General features: G+C 47.6%; 1 protein-coding gene across 1 annotated transcript in view; it reads right to left on the bottom strand.

Annotated features, from left to right (window-relative positions):
* Positions 1–20,947, bottom strand: part of LOC129714317 (neurogenic locus notch homolog protein 2-like) — a 139,353-nt gene that overhangs the window by 33,857 nt on the left and 84,549 nt on the right. The window contains 6 exon segments of the mRNA XM_055663857.1: positions 198–343; positions 2,575–2,767; positions 3,548–3,658; positions 4,325–4,558; positions 8,238–8,351; positions 16,875–16,988. Of these exon segments, the coding sequence (XP_055519832.1) occupies positions 198–343; positions 2,575–2,767; positions 3,548–3,658; positions 4,325–4,558; positions 8,238–8,351; positions 16,875–16,988 (912 nt within the window).

Here is a 20,947-nt window from a genome sequence, read left to right as displayed (position 1 = left end):
GGGAACTTTGAGTCAAAGAGTTAGAGCACGGAAACAGGCCCTTCAGCCCATCGAGTGTGTACTGACCATCAAATATCCAATCACAATAATCACATTTTATTAACAATACATTCATTGTGTTCGGTGGCCATGAATTCCAATTAGGATAATTCGGATATCCAGTTATGGTAAGGTTATACATGTCTTGGTCTACACACCTCGAAAGCCCTCCTTGCATTTACAGATGTATCCATTCACCAGGTCAGAACAGCTCCCTCCATTCTGGCATGGGTTGGAGTGACACTCGTCCTTGTCAATGCCACAGTTCACCCCAGTCCACCCCGATTCGCAGTCACACTTGTACCTAGATATTAAGTTACCGCAATTAATTTCGCCAGAGAACAAACAACAAAAATCAGAATAAGTTGAAGGTAAATCCCGGGAGGAATGCGGTGGGGGCAGGAGACGGGAACGAGGGAACGAGTCAGGTAAAGGAGACCGAGAGGAAGAAAACGTGAGGATAAAAAGGAGGGAGAGAAAAATGGAAGGAAAGAGGACAATACAACGCACAGGATGAGGCCGGGAAAAGAGGGAAAGGCAGCTCGAGAGAGAGGGAGATTGTGAGAGGGAGAAAGAGTGTGACAGAAAGAGAGAGGCAGTGCAAGAGAATGAATGAATGAATGAATGCTTTATTGCCACAGTGAGATTCTTGCGTATCCAAGGTATACAAATAGTCGCCACATAAAGGGCACTGACAATATTATAAAGTATTCTGCACCAATTCCTCCTTTGTTCTCCCCCCCTCCTCTCACAACGGTCAACCCATGCCCCAGGTCCAGAGGAAGCCTGAGGCAGTAAGATGCAGTGCAGGAGGGAGGGATAGAAAGACGGAGACGAGCACGAAAGAGAGGAGATGGGGAATGTGGGGAAGAGTTGACACTTGAGAGAAAGAGGTGGAATGGAATAGAGGTAAGCAAGCATGAGAAAGAGAGGAGCAGTGTGAAAGATTCACCAACTCCAACACCGCGGAGTTGCGGGGTATGTGGAGCCTGCGTCTAGCTGCGGTGGCGCTGGGTTTGAACACCGCGGAGCCTGGGATCTCTCGCCGAGATCGCCAGTGTCAGAGCTCCAACCAGCGTGGCCTGTGGTCTCCGGGGAGGAAGCGGCCGTTTCCAGACACTCCTCGCGTGTTCTCCCGACGCCGGGGCTCCATCATCCGGCGAGAGGGCCCGTAACATCGGGCCACCGTCGCGGCAACTGCGGAAGCCTCAATAAGCCCGACCATGGGTGAACAAGAGGAAGTGGACTGGACTTTGTTGCCTTCCCTCACAGTGGGAACCATTGTGGGGGGATGTTTTTATGTTTAGTGTTAAATTCTTTAATGTTGTGTTTTATTTTTGGCGTGCTGCAGATGGCTCGGAAAACATGGCTGCTGGAGGTGAGAGTGAACGCTGGCGCGATTGGCAGCCGCTGCTCTCTCTCTCCGAATCGTGTATTGTTGCTGTATATGTTTTTGTTTCAGGCTTGTTTTAACGGTAAGGTGTCCTTGAGAGTCCTGAAAGGCGCCCAATAAATAAAATGTATTATTATAGCCAGGAAGAGGCAGAGTGAGAAAACGGGAGGGTGAAAATGAAGGAGAAAGAGATGGCACATGCAGGAACTCCTGAATGGGAGAGCGGGAGAGCGCAAAGACAGAGAGGGAGAGAGAGAGAGAGAGAGAGAAAGAAAGAGACAGAAAGAAGAGGGAGGTAGGGACGGGGAGAGAGAGCAGGTACAAGTATAGGAATAAAAACGAGGGAGAAAGAGGGGAGATACAGAATGGAAGCAAAGAGTAAAGATAAAATATATTTTTTAAATGAGCAAAAAAGGAGATAAAGAGGAAAAGAGCTATAAAAGATACGCTTCCCCATTGGGTAAGTTAAAAGAAGCAGGATAGAGAGCTGGGTTCCATCCATATGTAGTGTTCAGCCACAGTTCAACCCTTCAATTTGATTCTATTCCTGACTACGGGTGCTGTCTGTATGGAGTTTGTACGTTCTCCCCGTGACTACGTGGGTTTTCTCCGGGTGCTCCGGTTTCCTCCCACACTCCAAAGATGTACAGGTTAGTAGGTTGTTCAGGAAGAAACTGCAGATGCTGGAAAATCGAAGGTAGACAAAATTGCTGGAGAAACTCAGCGTGAAACGTTCTCGTTGCCTATTTCCTTCACTCCATATATGCTGCCGCACCCGCTGAGTTTCTCCAGTAATTTTGTCTACCTTCAGGTTAGTAGGTTAACTGGCTTTGGTATAGATTGTAAATTATCCCTAGGGTGTGTAGGATAGTGTTAGTGTAGGGGGGGTCGCTGGTCGGCACGGACGTGGTGGCCTGATTCCACGTTATATCTCTAACCTAAACTAAGCACAGTGTTGAACCACTGTAGCACCCAATTCCATGGGACTCCTGAGTGGTGACAACTCGTTCATTTCTCCACTGCACCTTAGAGAGAGGGGGAGAACTGAGCCTGGCTCTCAGACCACAGCCGCTGTGTCCAAACTGAGGAAGGGCAGGAGAGTGCAAGGCAACCCCCTCGCGCGCGATCCCTGGTTGCCTCACCCATTGATGTCGTCGTGACACGACCCGTGCACGCAGGGACTGCTGCTACATTCGTCCACCTCGGAGTAGCACAGGGGGTCGTGGTAGCCCTCGGGGCACAGGCAGGAGAAGCTGTCCTCGCCGTCGATGCACGTGCCCCCGTTCTGGCACGGGCCCGACGCACACTCGTCGATCTCGATGTTGCACTGCGAGCCTGGACCAAGGGAGGGGGGGGGAGGGGGACACCGTTACAAGCTCCGATGGCACGGCAATCCAACAGCACAGCGCGCAACATTATACATCACTCCACTAACCCACAGCACCACACACCCACCAAACCCAGTCTTTACATCGGTTGGAAGCTGCATACTAAATCTCGTTGCACTGATGTGCAATGACAATAAAAGATATTATTATTATTATTATTAAAATGTCATGAAAATGAACTGCAGGTGCTGGTTTATGCCAAAGATAGACACAAAGTGCTGGAGTAACCCAGCGGGTCAGGCAGCATCCCTGGAGAAAATGGATAGGGGATAACTTGGGTCGAAACTCTTACTCAGTATGAAGAGTGGTCCTGATCCAAAACCCAGCTGTTATCAGGCAACTGAACCATCCGACCACAACTAAACTGAATGACTATATCTACCTCATTGGAGACCCTCGGGCTATCTTTGATCGGACTTTCCTGGCGCTGTCTTGCACTAAACATTATTCCCTTTATCATGTATCTGTACACTGTGGACGGCTCGATTTTAATCATGCATTGTCTTTCCGCTGACTGGTTAGCACGCAACAAAATGTTTTCACTATACACGTGCCAGTAAAGTAAACTAAATTAAAGTAATCTAAACTAAAACATGTTCTCCACAGATGCTGCCGGACCTGCCGAGTGACTCCAGCACTTTGTCGGTGTTACTAAACATGGTTGCTAATGTCAACGTTAATGTCAACGTTGCGCGACCCAGAGCGCGGACAAGTCCGGGATACGCACCCATGAAGCCCGGTTTGCAGATGCAGTCGTAGCGGTTGATGCCATCCCTGCAGATGCCGTAATCACAAGGCTGGCTGGCACAGTCGTCATGGTTGATCTCACAGTTGACCCCTGCAGTTAATGGCAACAATGATCAACAATCACAGCAGGGAATAGGGAGAGGCCAGGGTGGGAGATTGCAACCTTCACGGGGTCCGCCCTGTTTCGACGAATGCAATCAACCTGGCGTGCACAATCAAATAAGATCAAATAGAACAAGTTGTCCTACAACTTTAGGCTGTGCACGTCATACGCAAGTAGAAGAAGATAGGGAGAGGCCTTTTAAGCCATCAGTGCATGTAATCTACCATTTGGGTAGCACATCCAGCTATCCTTCCTCAGAGCTCCCATATTCCAGCCCTGACAAAATCCTGGTAAATGTACTCTGAACCATCTTTAATGTGTGCATTACTGAAACCATGAACACCTCTATAAGATCACCCCTCATCCTTCTCCAAGGAATAGAGTCCAAGCCTGCTCAGCTTCCTTCCTCTTTATTTGCATAACCTATGGTACCAGTTGTAGTCTTGTACGGTCTAATTCTATTCATGTACAGTACGCCAATGTGTTTCACTGCATCTCAGTCCACCTGGGAATAACAAAGCAATACGAATATATCTAGAATGTAGAACAGTACAGTACAGGAATAGGCTCTTCCACACACAATGTTGTACATTTTGATGCTAATTCCTGTATTTTACAGGTGTAGCAGAGAGAGAGAGCATCATTTATTTGTACCTGAGGTTCCCTGCAGGCAGTGACAGCTGTACTTGTTCACCAGGTCCATGCACTTGCCCGAGTTCTGGCAGGGGTTGCTGTGGCACTCGTTGATCTGGTTCTCGCAGCGGTAGCCGGTGTACCCGGGCTCGCAGTGGCAGGTGAAGCTGGCAATGCCGTCGCTGCAGGTGCCATGGTGGCAGGGGTCGGGGCTGCAGTCGTCGATATTCCTCTCGCACACCTTCCCCTCGAATCCTGCCATCGGGGATTAAACACAGGGCAGGTTACAGCGAGACGACATTGGCCAGCACAGTGGCTCAGCGGTAGAGTTGCTGCCTTACAGCGCCAGAGACCCGGGTTCGAGTCTGACTGAGGGCGCTGTCTATACGGAGTTTGTACGTTCTGCCCATAACCTGCGTGGGTTTTCTCCGGGTGCTTCAGTTTCCTCCCACATTCTGAAGACGTACAGGTTTGTAGGTTAATTGACTTGGTAAAATTGTAAACAGTCCCTAGTGTGTGTAGGGTAGTGTTAGTGTGCGGGGATCACTGAGTTTGCACCAAAGGGCGCACTTCCGCTCTGTATCTCTAAACTAAACTGAGCTACTATCTGGTGTAATGTAAATACAACCCTTCTTCTCACCCACTTGCTAACTAAAGAGAGAATTATACCGCCACCCCAGGAAGGCAGAATGACTCTCTTGAGGATAGATTGCCGATTACAATTTGGGGTTTGCTGGGTCTTCAAAACAAAGCTTAACACTTTAGCCTTGGGATTAACGCAAGACATGAAATGCAACCTCCAGCTGTCAGTATACAAGGCAGTCACTCACTCGGGAAGCCTGGGCAACATTGGGAAATGCCTTGTGCTAATCCTGAGATTCCATTGCGGTCTCAACTTCGCCATTTGGAACGGATTGCATTCCGAATGGGATGTGTAAGATTCCAGAAGGGGTAAGCAGGGCAGATGCGGGGAGGTGCTCCTCCATTTGAACAGTCTAGAATAAGAGTCCAGAGATGCATCCTGACCCGCTAAGTTATTCGAGGAATATGTGCCTCTCTAAGAGTCCACCACCTCAGAATGAAATAGGACAAGTCTCCTTGTATTAGGGACACAAGTCTCCAGGACAATTCTTTGTAGAGGGCTCATTGATGAGTTTAAGCAGATTTGTGGATGTTAAGGGAATGCAGAGGAAATGGACAGGCAACGCTTCAAGGTCCGAAGGGGCCTGATCCTTAACATTGAATTTCAATGTACCTTAGTTATTACATGTGACAATAAACTGATCTTGAACCCTTGAAAAACATCGCCTATCTATTCATCTCCTCCACAAATGCTTGCCTGACCCGCTGAGTTACTCCAGTGCTTTGTGTTTAGCTCATGTATGTATGAGGCACAATGTTCTTCCTTGTTCTGGTCCTACAACTGTTCAGCGATGCTCCAACCAGGATTGGGACCCGTCTCGTCTGAATGCAACTTGATGCACAGACTCGAGTCTTGTTTTCTATATACGTGTACAGTTGTGAATGCTCCTACAATGATTCATCCAGTAACAGACTTGGAATCTCCTATGTACCCAAAATCATCTAAAATCACAATAGCTTCCACCCTATTGGGCGGCACAATGGTGCAGCAGGTGGAGCCGCTGCCTCACGGTGCCAAAAACTCGCATTCGATCCTGACTACAAGTGCTGGCTGTGTGGAGTTTGCACGTTCTGCCTGTGGCCATGGTTGTTTTCTCTGGGTGCTCCGGTTTCCTCCACTTCACAAATAGCCTGTAAGTTAATTGGCCTCGAAGTTGTAGTTTGTTTGGTTGTTTGTTTGTTTGTCTTTTTGCACAAAGTCCGCGAGCATTGTCACTTTTCATTTCACTGCACATCTCGTATGTGTATAACCATATAAACCATATAACAATTACAGAACGGAAACAGGCCATCTATATATGTGACGAATAAACTTGACTTGACTTGACTTGAGATAGACACAAAATGCTGGAGTAACTCAGCGGGACCAGACAGCATCTGGTTGGCCTCTGTGACTTGCCCCTAGTGTGTAGGGAGTGGACACGACAGTGGGATTATATGAAACTACCGTAAACAGGTGATTGATGGTCAGCATGGACTCCGTGGGCTGAAGGGCCTGTTGACGTACTGCATCGCTAAACTCTTTAGCATTTGTTAAATGGGTTTTACAGTTGCTTCTCATGCATGTGCTGCGGACTGTTCTCACACCCATGCATTCACCTCTGCACCGAGCCCTGAAGCCCCGAGCCCCTCTTGCAGCAGAGTAAAGAAAAAATGGGAGGGGGGGCTGCGTGGAAAAATTGCACAAACCTGCTATTGTTCAGCAGAATATTCTATGAGCTGTCTGCACAATAGACATCATATCCAACAGGCCTCCCTGGTGCCTGGGTATAGATCCTGTGAATACTAATCAGGCTTGCCTGAACAATACAGCTTTATCTATTCAAATGGCCCTGTTAGTGTCAGTCCACACACACACACAGGGCTTGATTTTTTTTTTTCCACTGTTCATCTGTATATAAATGTAACATCTTCTAAAAAATGACACAAGAAACCTCCCTCGAACCCCCTTGACAGGACCGAGATAAACCTTTGCCTCAAAGCAGGGTATCAAGCATTGGAAAGGTATTTTAATATCTGGCCCCCAAGTTCATTGGCGCCCTCGATATTTTCCTTCCTGTTTCCAACACGCTGTCATTTGAGCAAAGACAGATGTATTTTTATGTGGGACTATCGGAAATCATTTTATGGTTTTTTCATTGAAATAACTGGGAGGTTAAATATCATCAGCTGAGGCTCAATTACGCAGAAAGATTAAGAGTTGAGTTCTTATTTTCATGCCCCTCGTACTTTGAACTGTCAAGTGCAATGTTCAGCTGTGGCTAAAAGGAGTTGCAACAAAGAACTCGTCAGTGTACGAAAGAACTGCAGATGCTGGGTTGAACCGAAGATAGACAGAAAAAGCTGGAGTAACTCAGCGGGATAGGCAGCATCTCTGGAGAGAAGGAATGGGTGACGTTTCTGGTCGAGACCCTTCTGCGGACTTCGGTGTAAACCAGCATCTGCAGTTCCTTCCTGCACATAACCAACTTTTTGTTTTGCTGCATTATATTCTCCCCCCTTTCCAACCCCACATCCCATCCGATTGTCTCTCCTTCTTCATTAACATTGGGTTCAAGTCACCCTCTCCACCTACGCCAAGGATGAACTGAGCGACGGTGGGCAGCGGGGAGCAACAAGAATGAACCACTACCCCCTGATCCCAAGCCTGCACAGCTCCAGGGGTTGTACACAAAGCAGAGCCATGCAAATACACATGCGGTTTGAGTGCTCCTGCCGTCTGTATTAAAGCACATGCAGTTCTCTGACGAAGATAGACACAAAGTGCTGGAGTAACTCAGCGGGACAGGCAGCATCTCTGGAGAGAAGGAACGGGTGACATTTCGGGTCGAGACCCTTCTTCAAAATTAGGTTACCGTAGGCCATTTTCAGCTAGTTTTACATTCAAACCCTCTCTGGCATGTTTAGTCTTTCCGCTGACTGGTTAGCACACAACAAAAGCTTTTTACCCAACCTTGGTACACGTGACAACAAACTAAACTGTAACTGGGGTTCGAGTCTTTGGAGTTGAATCGCCGCGAGGATGTGGAATTATTTTATTACATAAACATGCTTGATTGCCAGAGTGTAAAACCAGCTAAATACCACAGCTGCTATTTTCCAAGTGCTCAGTTCTTTAGGTAATCAGTGAACAAAGTTGTACCCTTTGACCGAGGAGGCATCGCAAGCAGAACAGCACTGAGGATCTGTGGAGCTGTCGGGGGAGGGGAGGGGAGGAGGGGACTGCCCTATGTCTGAGATAACTGGTTGGACGTGATCCCGGGCTTTGAGTGCTCAGAGGTCAGTAGCTCACCCTCTGCACATTTGCATTCGTATCCATTGGGTCTGTCGATGCACTTGGCCCCATTCTGGCAGGGAGTGCTTGCACATTCGTCAATGTCAACGTGGCACATCGCTCCACTGAAGCCTGTAGAGAGAAAGGGAAAAAATAGGTCAGTCAATCTCGTCCCCTCTGGCATCAGGCTTCCGAACGGTGCTGCCATGAGCTAGGGTACTGTTCAATTCACCTCCACCCTTTTGCAGACATTGGACTTTGAAACTGGTGCGCTATAATGCTGAGAACTACACTCTGCACTTTGTGCTAACTATCGCAGAGTCTTACAGCATGGAAAGAGGCCCTTCAGCCCAACTTGCCCACAGCACCCAACATGTCCCACCTGGCCACGTTTGGCCCATATTCCTCTAAACCTGTCCTATCCATGCACCTGTCTAACTGTTTCTTAAACATTGCGATAGGCCCTGCCTCAACTACCTCCTCTGGCAGCTCATTCCATACACACACCATCCTTGTGTGAAAAAGTTACCCCTCGTCACCCCTCAGATTCCTATTAAATATTTTTCCCTTCACCTTAACCCTATGTCCTCTGGTCCTCGATTCCCCTACTCTGGGCAAGAGACTCTGTGCATCTTCGGTACTCAATCTTCGGTTTCCTCCCACACTCCAAAGACGTACAGGTTCGTAGGCTTGGTAAATGTAAAAATTGTCCCCAGTGGGTGTAGGATAGTGGACTCGGTGGGCCGAAGGGCCTGTTTCCACGCTGTATCTCTAAACTAAACTAAGCATGGTGGCAGAGACCTGGGTTCAATCCTAACCTCAGGTGCTGCCTGTGCGGAGATTGCAGGTTCTCCCTGTGACTGTGTGGGTTTCCTCTGGGTGCTCCTGTTTCCTTCCACATCCCAAAGACGTGCAGGTTTGTAGGTTAATGGGCCTCTGTAAATTGCCTGTGTGTGTTGGGAGTGGATGCGAGAGTGGGATAGCATAAGGCTAGTGGGAACGAATGGTCAACGGTTGGCGTGCACTCAGTGGGCCAAAGAGGCTGTATCTATCATTAAATCATCAATAAACCAAATGGTCGCATCCTGCTTGTGGGATCTTGCTGTGTGCACATTGGCTGCAGTGTTCCCTGTTCTACAACAGTGGCTGCACCTCGATAAGTATTTCATTTCCCTAACCCTGGCGAGGCGAGACTTTGACGTTAGGCAAGCACATTCCTTGTGTAAGAAGGAACTGCAGATGCTGGTTTAAACCCAAAATAGACACAAGTCGTGGAGTCACTTAGCGGGTCAGGCAGCATCTCTGGAGAAACTTAGTTCATTCCTGAGCGAAATAAACAATTTTGGAATGTGATACTTCAAGATCAGGAAAGACACACAGATAGTCAGCTGGAATCCAGATGAGCAAAGTATGTCAAACCTGTTTATTCAGTATTCACTGATGGGTTTTTTAAAACATCTCAATCAGTCAGCAGGTTGTGGGCACTGCCAATATCTACTGCCCATCCTCAAATACCCCTTGAACTGGTGGTCTGCTCAGGTCATTTCAGAGGGCAATTAAAAGCCCACCATTCTGCTATAGTACTGGAGACACATTTCCGCCTGACCAGCTGAGGACCGTAGATGTCCTTCTCAGAAGCGCACCCGTGTACTTTAGACACCAGAAACTGCAGGTGCTTATTTACCAAAAAGACACAAAGTGCTGGAGTAACTCAGCGGGGTCAGGCGGCAAATCTGGAGAAGACGGATAGGTGGCGTTTCAGATCGGGACTCTTCTTCATACTGATTGTAGTGGGGGAGTGGGGGGGTGGAGAAGCTGGAAGAGAGTTGGGGGTGGGACAAATCCTGGTGAGTGATAGTGGATGCAGGATGCAGGATGCAGGAGGGGGGGGGGGGGGGGGGGGGGGGGGGGGGTTGAATGGCTCATGGTTGGATAAAGGCCAGAGATGGATAAACAAAAAAAATGTGAGAAATGTGAGATTAGGATGCAAGAATGGAAGAGAGGTCAAATGTGAAGCCAGAGGAAGGAATGTAGATGGAAGGGGCAGAAGGAAGAAGCAAACTGGATGTGCATCCTGGTGGGGCACAGTGAAGAAAGGAGGGGGGGGGGGGGAGAGAAACAGAGTTGGGTGTAAGTTAGTAGCTTAAAATTGGAGAATTCAATGTCCATACTTGTAAGTTAACTGAGTAGGATACAAGGTGCTGTTCCTCTGGTATACCTTGCCTTCCTCTGACAATCTGGCCCATCCATGGGTGTTATGTCAACTGCCTTCAATCCCACATTTTAGTCAATTAATTTCCTAGCTGACATGATAGGATTCAAACTCGGGTATCCCGATCAATAGCCCAGACATCACAATATTCCTTATAAGTTCATCAGTTCTAGGAGCAGAATGAGGTCACTCGGCCCATCAAGTCATTCCGCATGTGTGGGATTTCTGTGCTGGTTTCTGTCCCCTCATTCCTTTCACGGCACCTGGAATTGGGGCGGGAGGGGGGGTGTGTGGAAGCGGGGGGGGGGGGTAGATCAGGTAGAAACCAAAGGAACTACAGATGTCTTTATTCTGTCTATAATTTGTGTACTAGTCATGTCTCTACTATTTATTTCATTCCGCTTACATGTTTTTCCTCTACTTGCTAAATTTTTGTAAGGTGTCCTTGAGACTCTTGAAAGGCGCCCATAAATAAAATTTATTATTATTATTATTATTATTAGATGTTGGAATCTTGAGCAAAACACAAAGTGCTGGATTAACTCAGCAGGCCGGGCAGCATCTGTGGAGGACGTGGGTAGGCGGCGTTTATGGGTCGGGACCCTTCCACAGACTGATGGGTGACTTCAGGTTGGGACCAACAATTTGCTATCCCCAAACTGAAGCGCATTTGGTTTTGGTGATCATTTAACGAAAGGTCGTTGTCAAAATGAACAAGATTGCAATCGCTACTCAGAAGATTTGCAATGTCAACATGTTGGATGTGTGTCATGGAGAATAATAGTGGGTGAGGGCACAAACAAGGTTCTGCTGCAAATGATCAAAGGAATAAGAACACAGAATAGTTAAAGCACAGTAACAGGCCATTTGGCCCATCTGTTTTGCCGGCTCAGATTTGTTCTGGCCTTTTCTCACCTCCAGTTCCCCCCCACCTCCATCTTTCAGTCTGTAGGAAGGTTCCGATCAAAATTGTCACCTATTTCTTTTCTCCAGAGATGCTGCCTGACCTGCTGAGTAACTCCAGCATTTTGTGCCGAACATATAAACAGGCCAAGATAAACTACGATCATCTGCCTGCACGTGTTCCATTCCCTTCATATCCATGGGGCTATCTAAACACCACTAAGGTACCTGCTTCCACCACCACCCAGCAGCATGTTCCAGACCCCTACTGTGTAAAAACAAACTTCCTCCACACATCTCCTTTAAACCTGCCCCTCCTACCTTAAAGCTGTGCCCTCTAGCGTCTGCCATTTTGTTTTCTATCTGAGTGACCCGAGTGGCTTCCAATGACCCACCAGGTTGGTCATGAACTTTCTTCTAGCCAATAATGAATTCTCCCTCAAAGGGAAAGATTCTTCTCAAGGCCAAGGTCGAGTGGGTAACTCGGGCCAACTGCCCCATGCTGGCAAGGAATTTGGTGCGGCACGGTGGTGAAACGATAGCTTTGCTGCCTCACAGGGTTCGATCCTGACTACAGGTGCTGTCTGTACGGAGTTTGTGCCTCTTCCCAGTGACTGCGTGAGTTTTCCACGGGTGCTCGGGTTTCCTCCCACACTCCAAAGACGTACGGATTTGTAGGTTAATTGGCTTCGGTAAATATCGTAAACTCTCCCTAGTGTGTATAGTGGTGCTGTGGACAGGGATCGCTGGCCAGCGTGGACTCAGTGGGCTGTGGTACCTATTTCCACACTGTATCTCAAAACTAAACTAAACTAAAACTAATCTATAACCTCTTGTGAGTCAGGGTAAGCAGAAGCCGATATATAATTTGTTTAAGAAGGAACTGCAGATGCTGGAAAATCGAAGGTAGACAAAAATGCTGGAGAAACTCAGCGGGTGTGGCAGCATCTATGGAGCGAAGGAATAGGCGACGTTTCGGCCCGAAACGTTGCATATTTCCTTTGCTTCATAGATGCTGCCAGACTGTTCAGTTCAGTTTTGTTTATTGTCACGTGTGCCGAGGTACAGTGAAAAACTCAGCGGGTGAGGCAGCATCTATGGAGCGAAGGAAATAGGCAACCTTTCGGGTCGAGACCCTTCTTCAGACAAGATATAATGAATGGGCTGTGACACAAGTTCAAGGTAGGCAAAATAAATGAAAGGGAACCAGACGGAGGGAGAGAGGTACATTTGCAGATATAAATCTTCACAAAATGTCACATTTAACTGAGGATAATTTTAAATGGGTGAAATTATCTTAGGTTTATCTTCAGTACTTAATATTGTCATAAGTAGTACTTAAGTGAAAGCTTTGTTTTACATGCTAACCATACAGATTAGATATACTTTACCAGCATACTATCAAGTCAAACTCCAGTACAATAGATAGAGCAAAGGGGGAGATACAGAGTGCAGAATATAGTTCTCAGCATTAGCCCCATAAACTCACATCAGAAATTTATATTCTGCAGCTCGCTAGGATCACAACAAAACAAAAATGTATTCAGGAACTCGGGGGCTCTCCGTCAATGTATTCCTGTGTCAGCTTGCTGAGAAAGGCAGGAGCAGAATGAACATTCAGAACAAGAAAGGAGAGTGGGAGCACTGGGAGAAGTGACTGGATCTGACAGTTGTATTCTGAGGTGCTGCTCCTTCAAGCAGCCTTTCAATGGCTGCATGTGAGATGCAGTAAGCGGGCGAGGGGCCCTGTGTCTGCCCCAAATGTAAATTGTGCCTGAAAGAATTGAGCCTTCCCTCTCATTAAGGGCAGCTACCGCTGGAGCGAGGGAGGCACAGGCCCGCGGAACAATTGGCACATTGTCCGTCTCGGGGAGATAACAGACACGGCCCCTCTTGTCAACCAGCCACCAACAGAGAGCTTCTTCAAAGGCCGGCCTGAGGTACACTGCACCCTGACCTTTCAATAACCCCACCGTTGCCAGAGAGTTTGCCGAGGCCTGATGTGAAGGCCTCGCTCTCGTTAGACACAGTACACACGGGAGGCACGGCAGTGGTTAAACAGGTGCAATAACGGAATGTGAACGGGTGATCGATGGTCGGCATCGACCCAGTGGGCTGAAGGGCCTGCTCCCATGCTGTATCGCTAAACATGACAATGCCCTGTGTAGTTCATTTCACTTTAGTTCGGAGGTAGAGCAAGGAGACTGGTCCTCTGCCCACCGGGTCCGCGCCAACCAGCGATCCCCGCACGCTGACACTATCCCACACACTGGGGACAATTTACACTGTTACCAAAGCCAATCAACCTGCACATCTTTGGCATGTGGGAGGTAACGGGAGCACCTGTGGTAAACCCACGCCATCACAGGGAGAACGGGCAAACTCCGTAGAGACAGCACCCGTAGTCAGGATCAAACTCAGGTCCCTGGTGCTGTAAGGCAGCAACTCTACCGTTGCGCCACCGTGCTGCCCTATTTTCGTATCTGCAATTTGATCATCAATGCAATTAACTAACATTTCTAGACAGGAGCTCAGCCTGGCAGTTCAGACAGTGTAAACACCCAAGTTATTAACTCTTTAAGGACTATACGGCAGCATCTCTGCATTATCAAAGATAATGTTACTGCAATCCTTGGCACGTTATATTGGTTCTTCTCATTGCCAGCAACAACTTACTACATAGATAATCTCTCAGGCACTTGTAAGAAATGCCAGACATCAGGAACTGCAGATGCTGGTTTACAATTAAAAATAGAAATGCTATCAAACTAAATGTGACGTGGCCAAGATGTAAGGTTCAGTGAGAGAGATGGGCAGCGAGGAGAAGCGAGAATAAATCCCAGAACTCTTCCAATGACACTGTGGCAGCATTTCAACCAGGAGCAGTCTATGAAGATAGACACAAAATGCTGGAGAAACTCAGTAGGTCAGGAAGCATCTCTGGAGAAAAGGAAAAGGTGACGTTTTGGGTCTTCGCACTGAGAGGCAGGGAGAAGGAAACTGAAGGTGTGAGAAGGTACAGGATGCGGCAGAGCCTGCATCAGGAACGGTGGAGCCCACAATGGGCCAATGTTGGAGATGATCAAGATACCTTATCAAAGGTAGATGTGGTGAGGCAATGGTGTTTGTCTCTCAATGTCTAGATCATGAAATGTGAATTCAAAAATATTCCCATGATGGGACTCCTGCATTTTGCAAAGGTTTGCACACTTTAGGAATACAGGCTGGTGTTTTGATTTGCATCATAATTTGTAGAGATGACATTGTAGTGCAATAGTGAAGATCTGATGCAGGATGAGAAATTCTCATCCCAAGGAGTCTCATCTTCTCATTTTACTGTTCCATCGGTACGATTTCATGAGAAATAGGTTCCTGGCCAACATTCCTTCCTTCAGGAACTGTTAGCCGAGCTACATCCTTAGAGCTTCGTAGACCCGGATTTAATCCTGACCTCGAATGCTATCTATGTGGAGTTTGCATTCTCCCTGTGACCTTTTGGGTTTCCTCGGGGTGCTCCCATGTCCTCCCACTTCCCAAAGCCATGCAGGTTGGCAGATTAAGTGGCCGTTGTAAAAGGCCTGTTTCTGCGCTTGTATACTGCACGTTCAGTATTGTCTGTGTTGAGTCTGCGTTTTCTTCATATGATTGTGTGGCCGTTCTGGTTGCCTCCCACATCCCAAAGGTTTGCGGGTTGGTAGATGCATTGGCCACTGTAAATTATTGATGGGAATACTGGGAGAATAAAGTCGGATTAGTGTAGGATTTAAATAAATGAAAGCTTTGTCAGTGTGAACTTCATGGGCCAAATGATTGGTTTCCATGCTGTTATAACACAATAGCTCAGAGATAAGACCATAGTCATACAGCATGAAAACAGGCCCTTCAGCCCTATCTATCCATCCGAACATAGTGCACCATCTACTATAGTCCCATCTATCCATATTTGGCCCATATCCTTCTTAATCATTTGTATCTTTGTACTTGTCCAAATGGCTTTTAAATGCTCTTATAGTAACTGTTTCAAACAACCTCCTCTGGCAGCTCGTTCCATGTACCCACTACTCCCTGTGTGATCATGTAAGATTCTATATAGAAACATGGAAAATAGGTGTAGGAGTAGGCCATTCAGCCATTCGAGCCAGCACCACCATTCAATGTGATCATGGCTCAGTACCCCCGTTCCAGCTTTCTACACATACCCCGTGATTCTCTTTGCCCTGTTGGGGCAATAATGGAACCATTGCCTTTGCTGGCTCCTCCATTGTTCCGACACACCGCCCCAAAGTGTAGCCTCAACAGAGCTCGGGGGAAAGTGAATGACGGCCGGTACAGATCCAGGACCTTGGGAAAATCCCAACATTTTTGTTGGATCTAATGCTACCCAACCATGTCCAATTGCATTCCTCGGATACTTCCTTGAATCTGGCAGGACCGTCACTATGGGAACTGTATACCCTGGACTCAAGACAAAGCCAGTCACAGTGCAAGCTGCTCTCTAGGGTCACTGTGACATTTCCTTGGGTTGTAATAACAATCCAAGTGGATTGGCAGGAGTTTTCAAGAGCCTTTCAGGTGGATTTTCCACCAATGCTTGCCTGAACTTTATTACATGGATAGATATTCAGGGTTCATTGCCATTTTAAACCAGAAATCCTTACCAGTGACTACCTACCATTTCCTCATCATTAATCATTTTTTAATGTTTCTTCTCAACATTCTCTGATCAAAATAAGAATCCTGCCTTGTGTAAAATGTCCACACCATATAATTTATTTTCCTTGTACGATTTGTGAATCTTGCCAAAACACCCATTGACTTGGCCTCCACTGCCTTCTGCGCCGGTGAATCACACAGATTCATCGCCCTGTGACCGCGTGGGTTTCCTCTGGGTGCCCAGGTTTCCTCCCACATCCCAAAGAGCTGCAGCTATGTTGGTTCATTGTAAAAATTGCCCCCAAGTGTGTAGGGAGTGGCTGAAAAAGTGGGATAACAAAGAATTACTGTGAAGGGGTGATCAATGGTCAGCATGGACTTGTCGGGCCAAAGGGCCTTTTCCACGTTGTTTCTCAGAACTAAAAATCGACACAAAATCTAGGCTTGCTGGGCAGGAACTATCTGCTCTGGGGACAGTGGCTGGCGCAGAGTGTAACTGGGGCGGTACACCCGACATACGGTAAGGCTAGTGTCCTAAGACGAGCTCAGGGAGGACAGAAACCTCCCGTGGAACAGAAGGGCAAAGGCTTGCTTGATCTTGAGCCACATACATGCAGGTGGAACTTGTGTAGGTGGGACATGTTGCTTGGTGAGGGCAAGTTGGGCCGAAGAGCCTGTTTCCATGTTCTCTATGACTTCCCATGTTGAAGAAACTGCATTTTGGATGAAACTTTAAGCCGAGGCTCCACTTGCCTCAAGAGGTGTAAAGGATTCTGAGGACGAGCAGGAGAGGTCTCCAACATTAATAGCGATAGAAGAAGAAACATTATTGAATGCCAGACCAATCTCATATTCAGCTTGTAAGATCTTGTCACGTGAGACCTTACCTGAAGGGCACTTGCAGACGAAGCCATTGACGATATCTGTACATGCACCATTGTTGACGCACGGATTACTCTCACACTCGTCTATGTCGATCTGGCAGTAGATCCCCTTGAAACCTGGAGATGACAACAGAGCACATTGTTGGTTTGACAACATTACGTAAACAGCACAGCAGGGGGTCCCTGGGCAGAGTGTGTGTCACCTTAACCCTACCTCCTGCATTGGTCTGTCGCTCTGTGGGTTACGGATCTTCAAGTACACACCCATGTCTAACTATGACGATGCCATCCACCTTTCCTGCCCCTTCAAGCAATGAGTCGCAGACTCCCGCAGAGTCTGTGTGTGTGTTAGCGGTTTCCTCGTCTCCCTGTCAACCCATTTACAAGCTGCTCAAAATCTGTGCCCCGTGATGTTTAACCCCGCTACTAAGGATATGCGTCCAACTTATATCATATTCCCTACAAAATTGGTACACCTTAATTAAGTCTGCCCTCAGCCTCCTCTGGTCCAAAGAACATAAATTGATACTGGTGAGATATATGTATAAATATGATAATGATATATTACTGCCATGTGCACTGGGATACAGTGAAAAACTTTTGTTTACAAGCTATCCAGTAAAATCAGATAACACTACACACATAGAAACATAGAAACATAGAAATTAGGTGCAGGAGTAGGCCATTCTGCCCTTCGAGCCTGCACCGCCATTCAATATGATCATGGTTGATCATCCAACTCAGTATCCCGTACCTGCCTTCTCTCCATACCCTCTGATCCCATAAGCCACAAGGGCCACATCTAACTCACAATTACAATGAATCCATTCACCAGTCCAACAGGTAGTGAAGAGCAAAATACCAGCGTGCAGCATATGGTTTCTCAGTGTGACAGTTCCAGAGAAAATGTCCAATGTTCACAATGAAGTAGGTTGGGGAAAAAAAATAATTCTACCCGAGTTATGCAAAGACTGCTCAGAGGTCCAACACCACCAGGGAAGATCCTCTTCCCGAGTCTGGAGTCCCGATGCTTTCAAGCTTCTGTCTCTTCTTTCCAATGGGATCAGAGAGAAGAGGGAATGACTGGGGTGGAAATGATCCTGGATCAGGTTGGCTGCTTTCCCAAGGGAACACGAGTATACATGGTGGGGAACCCGACCCAGTTTATTCATAGGTTCTAGGAGCAGAATTAGGCCATTCGTTAACTGATTAAATTACTGTTAAGCAATTTTGTTGGTCATCTGAACTCAGATGCAATGTTGTGAAGTTCATTTCACAAGTTAATTGGGAACAAATGTTGGCAGTATTTTACCAGCATGTGGTCCTAATGAGGTTTTGTCTCAGTGTCAGTTATTGGTTGTAAACTCAATACAGTGGGGCAGATTAGGACATTGTGAGATGGCAGTGATCCCATTATACATCCCTCCTTGATTTTCCTTTTCATTCACAGATAGAGAGTTGGAAAATGAACTGGCAAAATCTACACTGAAAAGAAGAGTTGGAAGGACACGTTACCAGTTTCACTTCTTATTCTAGCGAATGAAACATAAACCAAAGGAATAGTTAGATCTCAAGCCGGGTGTCGAGCAGTCTCTGTTGGAGTCAATGTCTGCCAGGCCCGGACTGAGCTCCATTTGGTGGGTGGTAGAGCGGGCACCCACAGATGACATGGTTGGCTGCCTGTGTTGTTCTGCTCCGCATTCACCGGCTGGTTTCACTGTGATGCGAGTAGTCATTCGAGAGTCTTCCACAACATCAGCTTTGTGGAAGAGAACATTGCTTACTAAGCATGCCACAGGCAGGTTTTATGCACCAAGAGAATAGAGGAAAATGCTGTAAAAAAATCCTAATTATTCTGGTGGTCTGAATCGGGCAATTCAAATTGTCTGGAACACAAAAGCGAGGTTACGGTTTGTGGGTGGAGGGTAAATTATACGGAAATTAAGACACAGAAGCAAACTATGCAACCCACAATGAACACACCAGCCAAAGATGGAAGACAAGTTCATCTCGCTTCCCAGTGCAGGTGTAGGGGTCAGTAGGTTGCATAGAAACGTAGAAAATAGGTGCAGGGGTAGGCCATTCGGCCCTTCGAACCAGCACCGCCATCCAATATGATTATGGCTGATCATAGCTTATAATATGATCATGGCATATCATCCAGAATCAGTACCCTGTTCCTGCTTTCTCCCCATATCCATTGATTCAGTTGGCCCTAATACATCAAGAGAGACAATAGACAATAGGTGCAGGAGTAGGCCATTTGGCCCTTCGAGCCAGCACTGTCATTCAATGTGATCATGGCTGATCATCCCCAATCAGTACCCCGTTCCTGCCTTCTCCCCATATCCCCTGACTCCGCTATCTTTAAGAGCCCTATCTAGCTCTCTCTTGAAAGCATCCAGAGAACCTGCCCCCACCGCCCTCTGAGGCAGAGAATACCACAGACACCACTCTCTGTGAGGAAAAGTGTTTCCTCATCTCCATTCTAAATGGCTTACTCCTTATTCTTAAACTGTGGCCCCTGGTTCAGGACTCCCCGAACATTGGGAACATGTTTCCTGCCTCTAGCGTGTCCAAACCCTTAACAATCTTACATGTTTCAAAAGAGAGTGTGGTCTCATGCAGGGAGACAGACAGTGGGGCAACAAGCTGAAGAGAGGGTTCCCAAGCCCATGTTGTAGATGCAGGGCGGGTCGGTGCAGGGAGGGGCAGAGAGGCTGTACATGTCTCCCTCTGCGTGTTCAGGTCTGAGTCTCAGTAACAGTAACATAATTTCTCCCCCTCTGCTATTCCGGCTCATCTCTCTTTTCCCTCCCCTCCCCTCCCCTTCCACCCCACGACTTTCACACAAACAGTGCTCCAAGGCCGAGGGGACTACCCACGGGGTTAGGTGATGTGGAGAATGCCCTTGCTTAGGGCGGCAAAGTGCTGTCAGACTTGCTGCCTCACAGCTCAACAGACCCAGGTTCGATCCTGACCTCGGGTGCTGCCCGCATGGAGTTTGCACAGATGTCCCTATGGCTTGTCTCCGGGTGCTCCGGTTTCCTCCCGCATCCGAAAGATGCGCGGGTTTAGTAGGCTGGTCGGCCCTCTGCAAGCTGCTCCCCCAGTGTGTGGAGGGTGGAAGCGAGAGTGGGATAACACAGAGCAATGCTACCGTGGGATCGGCGGGCAGCATGGACTCGGCGGGCCGAAGGGCCAGTCTCCAAGCCTTATCGTTCAGTCGCTCCTTCAATCAATCTCTCGTGTCGGCAGCCAGCCTCGTTGGCAGCCACAAGCCGGCCCGACTGGCAGTGAATGCCATCGAGCAGCAAGGTTCAAAGAGAACGCCACGCAAAGAAAGATGATGGCCCTTTCTCTTTCTCTTTGCACAGGAGTGCAAGCGCGGTGTAAGTGCCTTTGTCAGTCTGCACAACCCTGTCTGGCCTGACAGTAATGTAGTATGTGAGTGGCAGGCACTGGCATCATACAGTATACTCCTTCCTGCACAATGGACTATTTACACAGCAACCTAAAGCGGATTCCGAACGATGGGATTAATTGGAGGTTCATTAAAATAGAATACACTGCATAATTAACCTCTCTCAGGCACGCAAAGTAGATCTATTCATCTTTCTGCCAATGCCAGAAGAGCCATAGTTGGTGTGAAATGGACTGGTAGTCATTGAGAAGCCAGCCCAGACAGAAGGAGTACATGTCCTTATTATATTCTGTGGCGTATCTAGTCCACCTTGTTGCATTAGGGCCAGCAAACCCTCAAGCTTAGATAAGACACAAAATGCCGGAGTAATTCTGCATTAGACTACATCTCTGTATCCCCCTCCCTCCTGTTCTCAGTCTGAAAAAGGGTAGGTAGATGATCAGCTGTAAAGGTGTTGAGCTTCAGAGCAGTCCAATGTCCGAAGAAGGGTCTCAAGCCCAAACGTCACCCATTCCTTCTCTCCGGAGATGCTGCCTGTCCCGCTGAGTTACTCCAGCATTCTGTGTCTGTCTTCGGTGTAAACCAGCATGTGCAGTCCCTTCCTACACAAGCTTAGTTTCCAAGTACACATTGCTTGCATATTGTTACCTGA

The sequence above is a fragment of the Leucoraja erinacea genome, chromosome 39, assembly GCF_028641065.1.
Source record: "Leucoraja erinacea ecotype New England chromosome 39, Leri_hhj_1, whole genome shotgun sequence".
NCBI lineage: Eukaryota > Metazoa > Chordata > Chondrichthyes > Rajiformes > Rajidae > Leucoraja > Leucoraja erinaceus.
This window is presented reverse-complemented; position numbering and strand designations above follow the sequence as displayed.